Source organism: Gymnodraco acuticeps, unplaced genomic scaffold (assembly GCF_902827175.1).
Source record: "Gymnodraco acuticeps unplaced genomic scaffold, fGymAcu1.1, whole genome shotgun sequence".
In the NCBI taxonomy this organism is placed as follows: domain Eukaryota; kingdom Metazoa; phylum Chordata; class Actinopteri; order Perciformes; family Bathydraconidae; genus Gymnodraco; species Gymnodraco acuticeps.
Window position 1 is genome coordinate 2,397,369 of NW_022990274.1, and position 12,666 is coordinate 2,410,034.

General features: G+C 40.5%; 1 protein-coding gene across 2 annotated transcripts in view; it reads right to left on the minus strand.

The window, feature by feature from the left end:
- Positions 1-12,666, minus strand: part of glsb (glutaminase b) — a 58,120-nt gene that overhangs the window by 30,691 nt on the left and 14,763 nt on the right. For both annotated transcript variants that reach the window (XM_034221432.1, XM_034221433.1), the window contains exons 2-6: positions 7,422-7,518; positions 7,096-7,217; positions 3,280-3,409; positions 2,102-2,181; positions 883-1,046 (exon numbers count right to left, since the gene is read on the minus strand). In XM_034221432.1, coding sequence (XP_034077323.1) covers positions 883-1,046; positions 2,102-2,181; positions 3,280-3,409; positions 7,096-7,217; positions 7,422-7,518 — 593 coding nt within the window. The remainder of the gene's footprint in view (positions 1-882; positions 1,047-2,101; positions 2,182-3,279; positions 3,410-7,095; positions 7,218-7,421; positions 7,519-12,666) is intronic.

Consider the following 12,666-nt stretch of genomic DNA (forward strand, 5'->3'; position numbering starts at 1 on the left):
TAGTTTGTTAAAGTTTCAGCTATTCTGTTTACAGTCTGTCATCAGATTATTTAATATGATTTGTTAAAACATTGTTGTTTCTTTTGATGCGAAATATTATTTATTTAATTTAAATAAAAAGCAATGTTAATTTTGTAAACAATTTGTTAATTTAATAATATGTATTTTTGAATCAAGTATTCATCTTTATTGTCTTCATTGTTAGTTTCCACATGCCTAAAACAACCTCAAGCTAAATCTAAAAGTTGATGGCTAAACAAGAGGGTTTGAGAAATTGTGCAAGGCATAATAGTCCGAATAGTCGATTAATCGTTTTATTAATCGATAGATTAATCGATTATTAAATTAGTCATTTGTTGCAGCCCTAGTTTCAACTGTGAGTGGAGCTGGATAGATGCCACTAAGCAACAATGAGTCAAAGCTAATCGACTACTGTTTAACTGAAGACATTTATTTAAATCAAATCATTAAAAATGTTTTAATGTAAAAAGAAAATTAGGATATAGAAAGTCTTGCTCTCGTGTTAATCATTCGTCAGCTGGAGGTCAGGTGACTTCTGACCTATTCCTGTTCAGGAGAGTAAAACTAAGAATTAGTTTAGTCTATCTCCATAAGCTGCTCTATGTAATGAGCTCTCTTCCTCTTTAGTTTTAGTCATGCTGTGCAAATGTAATGACAAGAGGACACAAAGTCTTCCCCCCTTAGAGCTCTAAAAGCATTTAAGTGCAGCACCTCCATTTTCTCCCTTGTGCGTCATGCCCTGGCAGAATAGAGGCTACATGTGTACACTCTTCTATCAGGGTAGATAGTGTGTAGGAAAGGAAAAATATACCATGAACTGAAGGAACGAACTAGAGAAAAAGGAAAAGTGTATGGTCTCACCATCATCATCGAGGAAGAGTTTATTAAAGCGCAGGCCACTGGGCTCCTTCCCAATAAAACTGTGCACGTACTCGGTGCCGTGGTCGTGGACAGCGATGGCGTACTTCAGGGGCTTGACACAGGACTGCAGACAGAAGGGGACCTTAGTGTCTCCTACTGTGTGTCTACAAGACAGAAGATACAAGTTATCTAAGCGTGCAAACCAGCTGCAATGTCAGTGAATAGAAAACAACATTTTTAGAGAACCATGAACAGACCACACAATCAAAGGAAAATGTTCTTATTAAGAAGATATCATTTCATAGCATGCTGTTCGGGGAAAACCATAACCTTCAGTGACAGCATGATAACGCAATCTGTTCAGTGCCATGTTATCTCTATGACTTCCTCGCTTACAAAAACACAACTAATATACACACCTATGGAATTTTACAACTGCCGAACGGATCAAAACACCTGCTGATATCATTATACTACTCTTTGGTACATTTCCTTATACTGGTTTTGTTTTTACTGTTAAACACACGCAACACCTGCACAATATAATGACATGTCCTGCAATAAATCAAACCATACATTTCATTAAGCTTCTCAACACTCACAAGTATTGTGAGCCATGACGGTTGTGCAATAGGGCGCTTTTGTCAGTAGGTGTGTCTGTGATTTGTGTATGTGCAAGCTGTGTATTTGTACACAAGTCATGTGTTACCACGTTAAAGTATTATATCTTTCACTATTATTGTTGTCTTTTGTGGAACTGTGTCCAAAACAAACGACCTGTATGGACTATAAAATATATCGTACTGTATTGACTTGAATCAACAAACAGATATTGGGCTTTACTAAGAATATGTATTACACTGCCTTCAAGAAAGAGGATTTGATTTTGTATTGGACCCGACCTCATTAATGAGAAATAAGTGGCACTTGAAACACTTTTATAAACTCAAGGGGGATTTGATTTTACAGTTAGAAACTAAGGAATGGTTCTGAAACTGCAGTAAAACTAAAATCAGGAGGGGCTTGTTTACATTCCGTGCTGGATACCATTTGGTTATTATTTAGCCAACAGTCAAATGGAGTCAGTGATTTCACTCAGAGCTGCCATTATGATGATGACTGATAAACATCCTACAAACAGTAAAGGCAATATGAAAACATTTGAGAAACATGACGGTGTCCCTTTAATACTGGTCCCCGCTCAGGACTCGTGTCTCACCTCTGTCCGTCCACTGTGCACAGGGAGACGGCCCACAGGTCAGGGCTGAATTTGGCGAGCTGAGGAATGTAGTCTGCAACCTGAAAGAGCGGGAAGGAAGATGAAAGAGTGTCGACGCAGCAGAGGCTCACCTTCCACCTCTGACGTCTACTGGAGCTCAGGTTTCAATGGAAACCTAACACCAATAACGACTGACAGCACACATCCTCATGCGTTGACAAGAGAATTCCACCCCGAGAGGCTCATATTAACAGGAAATGACATAGTTTGTTTACTTTTGTCTTCTATGTTCTTACATGACCACTATAGCAACAACTCTTCCGCCTTTTTCCAGGAAGCCTTTTGACAAACCCCAGAGAAGTGTTTCAACGTCACGAAAAAAGGACAATGCTCCCCTTATTATTGACACTGCTCCACACTAAGCTGCCGGTTTTTTATTCTTGAACTCAAAACTATTCTTGAACGCTGAGAAAAAAACTCTGCAGAGTGGATGAACATTGAAATGCAGGCCGTGCTGGGGAAGTTGAACAAAGTTTTGGAAAAATGATGGCGTGACCCTGCCTCTAACTGTCTCCGGTATGGTTCTTTTTCAATTTCACCAAGTTGATCACACATGATTAACTGTGACCGTCAAATATTATTAAAAACTATGGGTCTGAATCCACCAGGTTAATGTGCATGTTGGTACAGTATAGTTATTTGCCAGTAGACAATTTTCTTTTGACTTGTCAAAGCCGTGAGTAAATTACAAAATTAACTGGTGCACCAAAATATTTATGAAGACAACGGATGTTTTCTAACTGAGAACTGTGTTTTTAAATATCTAAACCTTTTAGAAACTAGCACTTAGAATAACTTGACAACACACAAAAAAGTGGTGACAAAAACAACCAAGCACCACTGGTGAAAATAGCAGGTAGTTAGTGCAGGTGGGAACACAACTATCATCCTTTTAACATGTTCTGAGGTGGCTTTTTCCTGCAGGTGTAAGATGAAAGTGTGCCATCACAGTGGTTTTAAATCAGAGTGCTGCGGATGTATAATCAAGGACTGATTACACATCCGATATCTTTAATACCAGCTGAATGCAGACTGAACCCAGGAAGAAATGAATCTGTATTATGATGCTCTGACAGAAACAAAAAAGAAAATAAAGAGCCATAGAGGAAAGGACACACCTGTCCTTCATTGAGAGGTTTGGCACTCTCATACAGCTCATCAATATGGGAGGTGAAGGACTGGAAGTCTGGAATGATGAACTTCTTGCGGAAGGCCTGAGTGAGCAGGACAATGTTGCTCTGGACACACCTGATAAATAAACCACAGATAGCATGCTCAAACACAGTGACTGCATGCAATCGGAGGAAAAGTTTGTCAATCAAGTTTGCAACCTGAAGTGTGACAAACTTCTATGCAAAGTGGCTGATGAAGAAGTTTCAACATAACATATTGATCAGTTACATTTTTAATATAGTGATTAATGATCACTATATCAATGATCAATCCACAGACTGAAGGAAACCATCATAGTGTAGTGACATTATCAGAAGGTTTCAGGGACGTTTTGATGCTCACATTTAAACTAACTTCTCCTTAAGCCTAAATGTGTTACTCATTAAACAATCACTTAAATGTATACTTGAAGAAGGGAATGTAAATACTGAGAGCTTAACATTTCATAAACAGAATCATTTCTACTGTGAAAAAGGAAGGACATTGGGAGTTTCCCACTGACTGCAGTCAATAGATTTATTTGACTAAGTATCTAATGGAAAACCCCAGTATAGGGCATTTTATGATTATATAGGCATACAGTTATGCTGGTTGTTTTCCCCCAAACTGTTACTCTAGGACAGGGGTGGCCAACCCGCGGCTCTCGAGCCGCATGCGGCTCTTTGCCTAGTTTCATGCGGCTCTTCAGTTCATATCGAATTGTATATGTGTGAGTTTGGAGGAGAGACACTGACTCCTGACTAGTGTTGCACGGTGTACCGATACTTGAAAGGTATACCGCGATACCCTGCCGTTAAAAACGTTACGATTCCTCCGTTTCATTAGTAGGCCTATCGGTACTTTAAGAATGACGGGGAAAAGTACTCCGGTGAGAAAGCGCCGTTTTAATAAGAGCCGTGTGTTCAACGCTCTGCTTCCAATCCCTGCACTGCAGCCGTGCCTGCAGTCCCGCCCCTCTCAAGCACGCTCTAAGTCCCTCCCCTCTCTCATGCACGCGCTAGCTGCCAGAGCATGTGAGAAAACGAGAAGCATGGCTGCAAGTGGGAGTGCAACTGCCGCTGCGCCTCGGCTTGTTGACAAAAAAGACGCCAGAAGCGACATTTTGATGTATTTTAGCTATATCTCTGACAGTGAGGGCAAGCCTACGGACACCATGAGGCCTGTCTGTAAGACATTTATTAATTGTATTTAATACGAATTCTTGTCATTTATTTTATTTATTGTTCTCATTGTTTAAAAGGTTGTGTTATGGTTATGGTTCTGGTGTGAAATAAAGCACAATAATTACTAGGGCCGGGACTTTAACGCGTTAATTAAGATTAATTAATTACACAAAAATTAACGCGTTAAAAAAATTAACGCATTTTAAATCGCACTTATTTTTGCACCGCGGAACGTTTCTCACTGGATGAGTTTCAGGCGTACCGATTATACTGGAGCACCAACTAACGTTCATGACTTCAGACAACAACAAACCACAGTGAACAACAGTGGGAAATGTTGTTTTAAAAAACGGACAGATGGAAGCGTCGATAAGAGCACGGTTGTGTGCAAATTATGCAAAAAGGAATTCGCATATCACCGCAGCACATCAAGCCTCAAGTATCACCTCAATGCAAAACATATAGCAGCTAGCGTGGACGTTAGCCTCTTTTATCGCGTTCACACCAAAAAGAGCCGGTACTAAAATTAGTTCATGAGAACCTTTTTACCCCCACGAAAGTCCCTGCTAGAGAGCAGAGAGCTGCTAGAGAGCAGGGACTTTCGTACGGCTCTCTTGTGAGAAAAGAGCTATATTTCTGATTGGCTGGGCGGATTGCAAACCACGCCCCGTAAAACTCCCAAAAAGTTTTGTGAATTTTATTATCCTCGCATTAGCATTATTAGCATTAGCACAGCGCAGAAACGCAGAGAGACTAACTTATGGCAACACAAAATAAAACATGGGAGATGAGGAGGTGTCGGCGTTCTGGCGATTTACTCGGAAGGCTGCTGGGACTCCCAGCAGCTTCTACTGAAGCCAGTCCCCAACTCCGGGGACTTCCGGCCGGGGACTTTGGGCGGCAGTATACGCCGTGAAGTGGTTTGCGGCCTGCCAGTAAACCCAAAGCAGAAGAAGAAGAAGTGACGTCAGCGGCTCATTTGCCTAATCCTCCCCCAGGTTCAAAGAGTTCTCATGAACTAAATTCTCATGAACCTTTGTGGGAAAAGTACTGCGGTGTGAATGCGCCTAATGGTATACTAAAATCCATGTGAAAAAAATTGCTTCTCACTGTTCTCAGGTCAAATATGTATATGTGATTAAAAATGCGATTAATTTCGATTAATTAATTACAAAGCCTCTAATTAATTCGATTAATTTTTTTAATCGAGCCCCGGCCCTAATAATTACATTTAAGACTGTTTCCCTTTTTTAAGAAAAGTATCGAAAAAGAATCGGAATCGCAATTCTTGACTTGGTATCGAAACCAAAATGTTGGTATCGTGACAACACTACTCCTGACAGTTAAACCTGATATTTAGTAGGTCTGTTAAGTATTGAATGTTGATAATTCTGACGTAATTTGGCCGGTCAAAGTTGTTTGGGCTCGGATAAAATCGCTCCGTTATTTTCGTCCCGTGTTACTTTCGTCCCGGCTCTCCCCCATCTCCCCACGTATGTGTGGTGTCAGGTAATTTTCATGTGGCCCAAGAGCCAATCACAATAATACCTGCGATGCAGTGAATCATCACCTTTGAGGGGGGGGGGGAAACCTATCGTTGATTAAACACTATCCAGTGTTTCGCCTACCATTGTCTTGGAGGGGCGCTGCGCCCCACCAACGGAGCCCCTCGCCCAAAAAATATATGTCATTTTTTTTTAAAAATATATATATAGCACCAAATTGCAAATAATCTATAACTACTGTCACTTTTCACATTGAACATGTGCTCTTTTATTAAATAAACTAAACGCTTTCATTTCAAGTTGTGAGTTTAGTGTTTTTGACCCTAAGAAACACTGATGCATTAATCAATAACAATAAGCTCCTCTATCTGCTCCAGAGGATTTAAAAAAAATATATCCCAATGCCACAAAAATGCATCAGTGACGTGGTTGAAATCTTGTCTCCAGAAAACAAAAAACTGAAACAAGCAGTATCAGTGACTGTGTGTTTGATGTGGCTCTTTGCAGTAACATAGAAACAAATGTGGCTCTTAACCTCTGACTGGTTGGCCACCCCTGCTCTAGGAGGTCGTAACCAGGTACACCTTCCTGAAAACCTTGAGTGGTGAAGAGAGCTACTTTTGTACCATAGACACCAAAAGCCTGCTAGTGGACTACAGTATCTTAAATTCTTTGTTATTAGGACGTAAGGCTCTTCATGTCCCACGTGGGGTATAACAAGTATTTGGAGCTTATTTAAATATCTTTAACAAACCACCAATAAATGCAATGTTGCATAACCTTACATTAAATACATTGATATCATTCTTCTTGTATTATGAAACAGAAGAGCTAATTTATATAATCTATTGTAATGAATGTGCACAATTCACACAAAATTAGAATAGCCCAAATGCTTTTTAATTGTTACATTTTTACATGTAGGCAATATGCAAATGTAAACAAACAATCGAGCATGTTTGAATGTGCTAAAAAAACGCCTTTTTTGTGCCAAGAATAGTAAAAAGTTATTGGGAAAGGTGATAAAAAAGTGCCACGATTGTAGATGTACATGATGGGGATTAAACACAGGACAAGACACAACACGCCTTACTTCTTAAACTGGTGCCTGTCGAGTGTAACGCCGTCTGATGAGTTCCTCAGAGTTTCTTTCAGAGTGTCCATGCATTCCTTCAGTCTGGGATCCCCAGATCGGAGCCCAGTCGTTTTAAGTGCCTAAAATGGAGGAATTAGAAACGCTTCTGAATAGAAAGAATGTACAGGAAGCAATCACAAGTACAGAGATAACTTTGTAATGCACTTATCAATGCTGGGACATTACCTTACATTGTTACTTATTAGATGCTTTTACCCAAAGCGATTTATATACACTTAACTTTAGCTCCCAGCATCACATTGAACTGAATTTGAAGGACTTACTGTGAGAAATTTATGAGCAGGAATTGTCTCTTGACCTTCTGCGACTGTGTAGAAGAGCAAGTCCTCCAAACTAGGGAGAATGCCAGCATTTCTTCTCCTAAGAAGACGGGGAAAAAACACATGCATAAGACTTCAAGCAATGTGAAAGTACTCAATGTTAGCATCACACCCCGTAGTCAAATACATAGGATATAGCTGAAGAGAGAGGATTAACATGGGCATTTGTTTTATATGCAAGTTAAAAGAACAGCACTGCTGTGGCAGCTACGTTGATATGCAGCAGGACTGCCTTTAAGCACCGACCATTATACATTACATTACAAGTCACATGTTAGACGCTTTTATCCAAGGGACTCACATACTGAATACTGTGGGCAATCCCCACAGGAGCAATTTGGGGTGAGGTGTCTCAGGGACACAACGACATGCTGACTGCAGTGGGGTTTGAACCTGTGCTCCCCTGATCCGAACACCAACACACTAATCCACTGCGCCACAGAGCCTGTTCCCAGCTGTCCTGCCAGTGCAAACACAGAGCTTATCTGAGGCTGTTGATATACAGTCTTATCACATTAGTGAGGGATGTGAGCGATATATACTGAATAATGCAATCCAAGTGTCAGCAATAGCCACACAGGCGTGTGTGTCTGTTGTTAGAGCATAGAGATCAAAGCCTTAATTGTGCAGCAGAACACTACTGAAGGTTTCATGTTACCGGTGATCCCTTACGAATAACACAAGGTATCAAAGCTGGAAATCAGGATATGACGACAGAGCGAAAGCTGGACTGGCTCCATAAATAAGAGTGATCATGATAAGAGTTAATGATCCTGAAAAGAGTTGTGTAATATTGAATATAGTAAATAACAAGTCCCACAACTGACTCTTTTTCATTGTTGCGCTTCAACAATGGGCTTCTCAGTGTAGTGTTAAATCCAAAACCCAATGATCATATTCCAAAAGAATGTGGAAAGGTGGCACATCTTAGATGTCAAGTAGGACAAAACACTCACATTTCACTTTTGGCTCACATCACAGAATGAAATCTGGGATGTCTGAGATGAGCAACTGTTCCACATAATCTAAATGTTCTTCTAAGAAAAAACAGTCCTGCATTCAAACAGTGAACAACATGCATGAAGGCTACAGAGCTTTGCACTCAGTAATACAGCCTGCTTCTCAGCTCTTCTGCATTGGTTTCCAATCAGAGCTATGTGCTGGTTTGCATATTGTCAATGAAGAGGAATGTCAGGTGCATGTTTCGGCATGATAATGCAACGCATGCTCTCAGCTGCAGCCTGCCGTTTTCACACTTTAGAGGTGTGTCAACAAGCAAGATGTCACAGCAACCTCTCCTTCATCCCAAGCACCTGTTTACTGGACGCACACCATGAGGTGAGGGTATGTATGACTAATTTAAACTATTTGTTTCTATACATTTGTTTACCTCACTAATACGTCCACTCGCTCATAACTGTTAGAATGCAGTGCCAAAAGCTTTTGCACCTGCAGGTAGTACATTTAACAAAAACAGATTACATTACATTACATTGCATTTAGCTGACGCTTTTATCCAAAGCGACTTACAATAAGTGCGTTCGACCAACAAAATACAACCTTGAAGAAAACAGAATCATATAAGTACATCAGGTTTCATAGAGCTAAAACATTTCAAGTGCTACTCAACTGGCTATAGATAAGCCAGCCCTTTATTAGTATATAAGTGCTTCGTTAATCGTTCTAACGCTCGAAGTGGAGTCGAAAGAGATGAGTTTTCAGTTTGCGCCGGAAGGTGTGTAAGCTATCTGCCGTCCTGATGTCAATGGGGAGCTCATTCCACCATTTTGGAGCCAGGACAGCAAACCCACGTGTTTTCGCCGTTGGGAACTTGGGTCCCCCTCGCAGCGAGGGTGCAGCGAGTCGTTTGGCTGATGCAGAGCGGAGTGCACGCGCTGGGGTGTACGGTGTAACCATGTCCTGGATGTACGAAGGGCCGGATCCATTCGCAGCATGGTACGTAAGTACCATTGTCTTGAAGTGGATTCTAGCAGTTATCGGAAGCCAGTGGAGGTAACAGATAATAATAAAAAGCATACACATTTGTTTTTTGTATGTATAGTCTAGGGTCCCTCTAACAATGCAACATACAATAAGACTTGCAATAAAATAGTGCAGTAGACATAATGATGCAAGTAGTATTTGCAGGAATAAGAAACACATCATATGTAAGATAGAATAAGATAGAATAAGATAAACCAAATGTATATACTGTAGTAATGTTTCCTAAAATGTGTGGATATTAGTCATAAGCAGATGTACAAAAGAAAATATGTATCAATGAACAGTGGGTTATAAAGATACAGTGTGTGAGTGGTTAAAACATCAATTTGTTTAGAAAATAGTTTCAATGTAGACAGTACTCAACAGTGAAACCTACCATCAGGTATGCAGTTATTTGCTGCATCTTTAATATGTAGATGATACAAACATAATGCAGTTACGTGTGAACGGCCTCACGTAGTGTCTGAATCAGTGTTATAGCAGGCCAAAATTCCAGGAATTCTCCATTCTTTAGCTCCGCCCAGCCCTCTGTGGCTCTTGGATTAATAAAGCCAACATTGTGGCCCGTTCACATGCTGGCCATGACACAGCAGCAGGTTCTGCAGTGGAGCTCACTTAGAGCAGTGCATTTAACACATTTATGTTACCATTCATTACCTCAATTCATTTTCGATTTAAATTAAAGAATAGGCTATATATTTTGTAAAAATACATAAATAGATCATGACAAGTTACCCCCAACTTTATTACTTTAACTTATAAAACAAGGGTTCCCAACCCCCGGTCCGCGGAGGTGTTACTGCCGGGCCACGAAATAGCTGTGAGTTTATCGTAATATTTGCAGAATTATAAATATATAAAAAAATGTATCATATCTTTTTTTAATTTTCGCACCTATACCAGTCATAGTATTTCATAGTTAATCTTTCACCAGAAAACCGTTGAAAATGGCTTTTATGATGTTCCGAGGGATTCGGCGGCTCAGCCTGGTCTCAGCCTCTCGTGCGCACGAGAAAGTTACCGGTGCGCCAAGTAGGAAGAGGAGCGCACAGGAGACAACCGTTTAATTGCAGACTGTTATGTTTATGTGGGGAAATGGCAGTGCATACATTATTTGAGATATATTTCAAACTCGGACTTCATTTTAAGGACATGTCGGCCAGGGGTGTAGAGCTCTTTGTTTAAGCACCGGATTGGCAAAACAGCAGAGTAAACCAGTCTGCCTTGATCTATGAATTCATGTCCGGGACTCTCACGGTATCTGCTGCCCGCAGCTGTTTTATAGAAGAAACCCTCCTTCACTTCATGAAATGGCTGCAGCATCAGGAGGCAGCGGGACGTATACTCTGCCTCTGAGAAGTGTAGCACCAGCGGGTAAAGATGTGCCTTTTTACACACCGCCTTCGCTGTGTTTACCTTCATCAGAACAGCTTAAGAGTGACTGCAGGCTGCTACGTGTTAACCACACACACCTCTACACACACCTCTACACACATCGAACTGCCGATTACTCCCCCTTTTATTAGTTTTATGAAGGAGATGTCCGGTCACCGAGGCGCATGATGTGTGTGTGTATGTGCTCTGCTCAGCTCAGCTCTGTGTGTTTGGTGTGTTTGTGTCTGTCCGACACCGGCATTTGTTTTCAAATGACCATGAACAGTAATGTACACACATCTGGCTAACTCCATAGGTAGCCTGTATGCGGGGTGTTCCCAAAATAAATTAGTTTAATCTTAATCTCGATGTAGTGCTAAATGCTGTCGAACGTGCACCGGAACACACACACACACACACACAACACACACACACACAACACACACACACACACACACACACACACCCACACACACACACACACACACACACACACACACACACACACACACACCACACACACACACACACACACACACACACACACACACACACACAAACACACACACACACACACACACACACACACACACACACACACACACACACACACACACACACACAACACACACACACACACACACACACACACACACACACACACACACACACACAACACACACACACCACACACACACACACACACACACACACCTCGTTTTCCCATCACTGGATTATCCGTAAATCATACAAACAAAACCAAAACGTTGATTTATCTGTTTTCCCGTTTTGGTTTAAAAACTGAATAACGTCGGTTTTTTGGTTTTCCGAAAAACCAAAAAACGACACCGGTTCTTTTTTAAACGTTGTTGATATGTTTTGGATGCATATTGTTCTAGTATTTGTTCAGGCTGTTACATACAATTAGCCTCTGTTGCTACCTGCTGCTGGTGAGTAAATATTAAAATCAGTTCAAATTGACAACCGGTCCGCGATTTTTTTTTAATTGATCTGCCGGTCCTTGGCACAATAAAGGTTGGGAACCCCTGTTATAAAACACATAGAAAATGTAATACAACTTTCAACTGAACGGTTAACTCTTTAAAGAAGATTGACTTTTTATATAATTGTATATAACTATGAACATACAAGTGAGTTTATTCTTCCCAATTCTACTTTTGGTATTTATTTAGATAAATTCATATTCCTGTTTGTATAAACCACGATGATGTGCAGTGTTTCCCCTAGGTTTACTGCTTTGGGGGGGTGGCATTGGGATATATTTTTTTTTTAAACCCTCTGGAGCAGAGAGAGGAGCTGTGGATTATTGTTATTGATTAATGCATCAGTGTTTCTTAGGGTCAAAAACACTAAACTCACAACTTCAAATGAAAGCGTTTAGTTTATTTAATAAAAGAGCACATGTTCAATGTGAAAAGTGACTGTAGATATAGATTAGTTGCAATTTGGTTCCAATTTTTTTTTTAAATGTAAACACCTTGAATTGCAGGGGGGGCGCGGGGCTCCGTTGGCGGGGTACAGCGCCCCTCCAAGACAATGGTAGGGGAAACACTGGAGTACTTTGTTTTAGTATATTTTGTTAAGAATGTGACTCTTAATGGCACTTTGTGATTTTGAAGCTATTTCAGTGCAACAATGTCCTCTTTTAGTCTTTCTAGCAGCAGGTAAAATAAAGAACATTCATAAAAACCTAATGCAAAGTGATTGTGAGTAATTGTAAATCATTAAAAAGTTTCTAATGATGAGTCAGAGTCCCTTTGTGTCGACAAATGTAATATATGTTTCATAA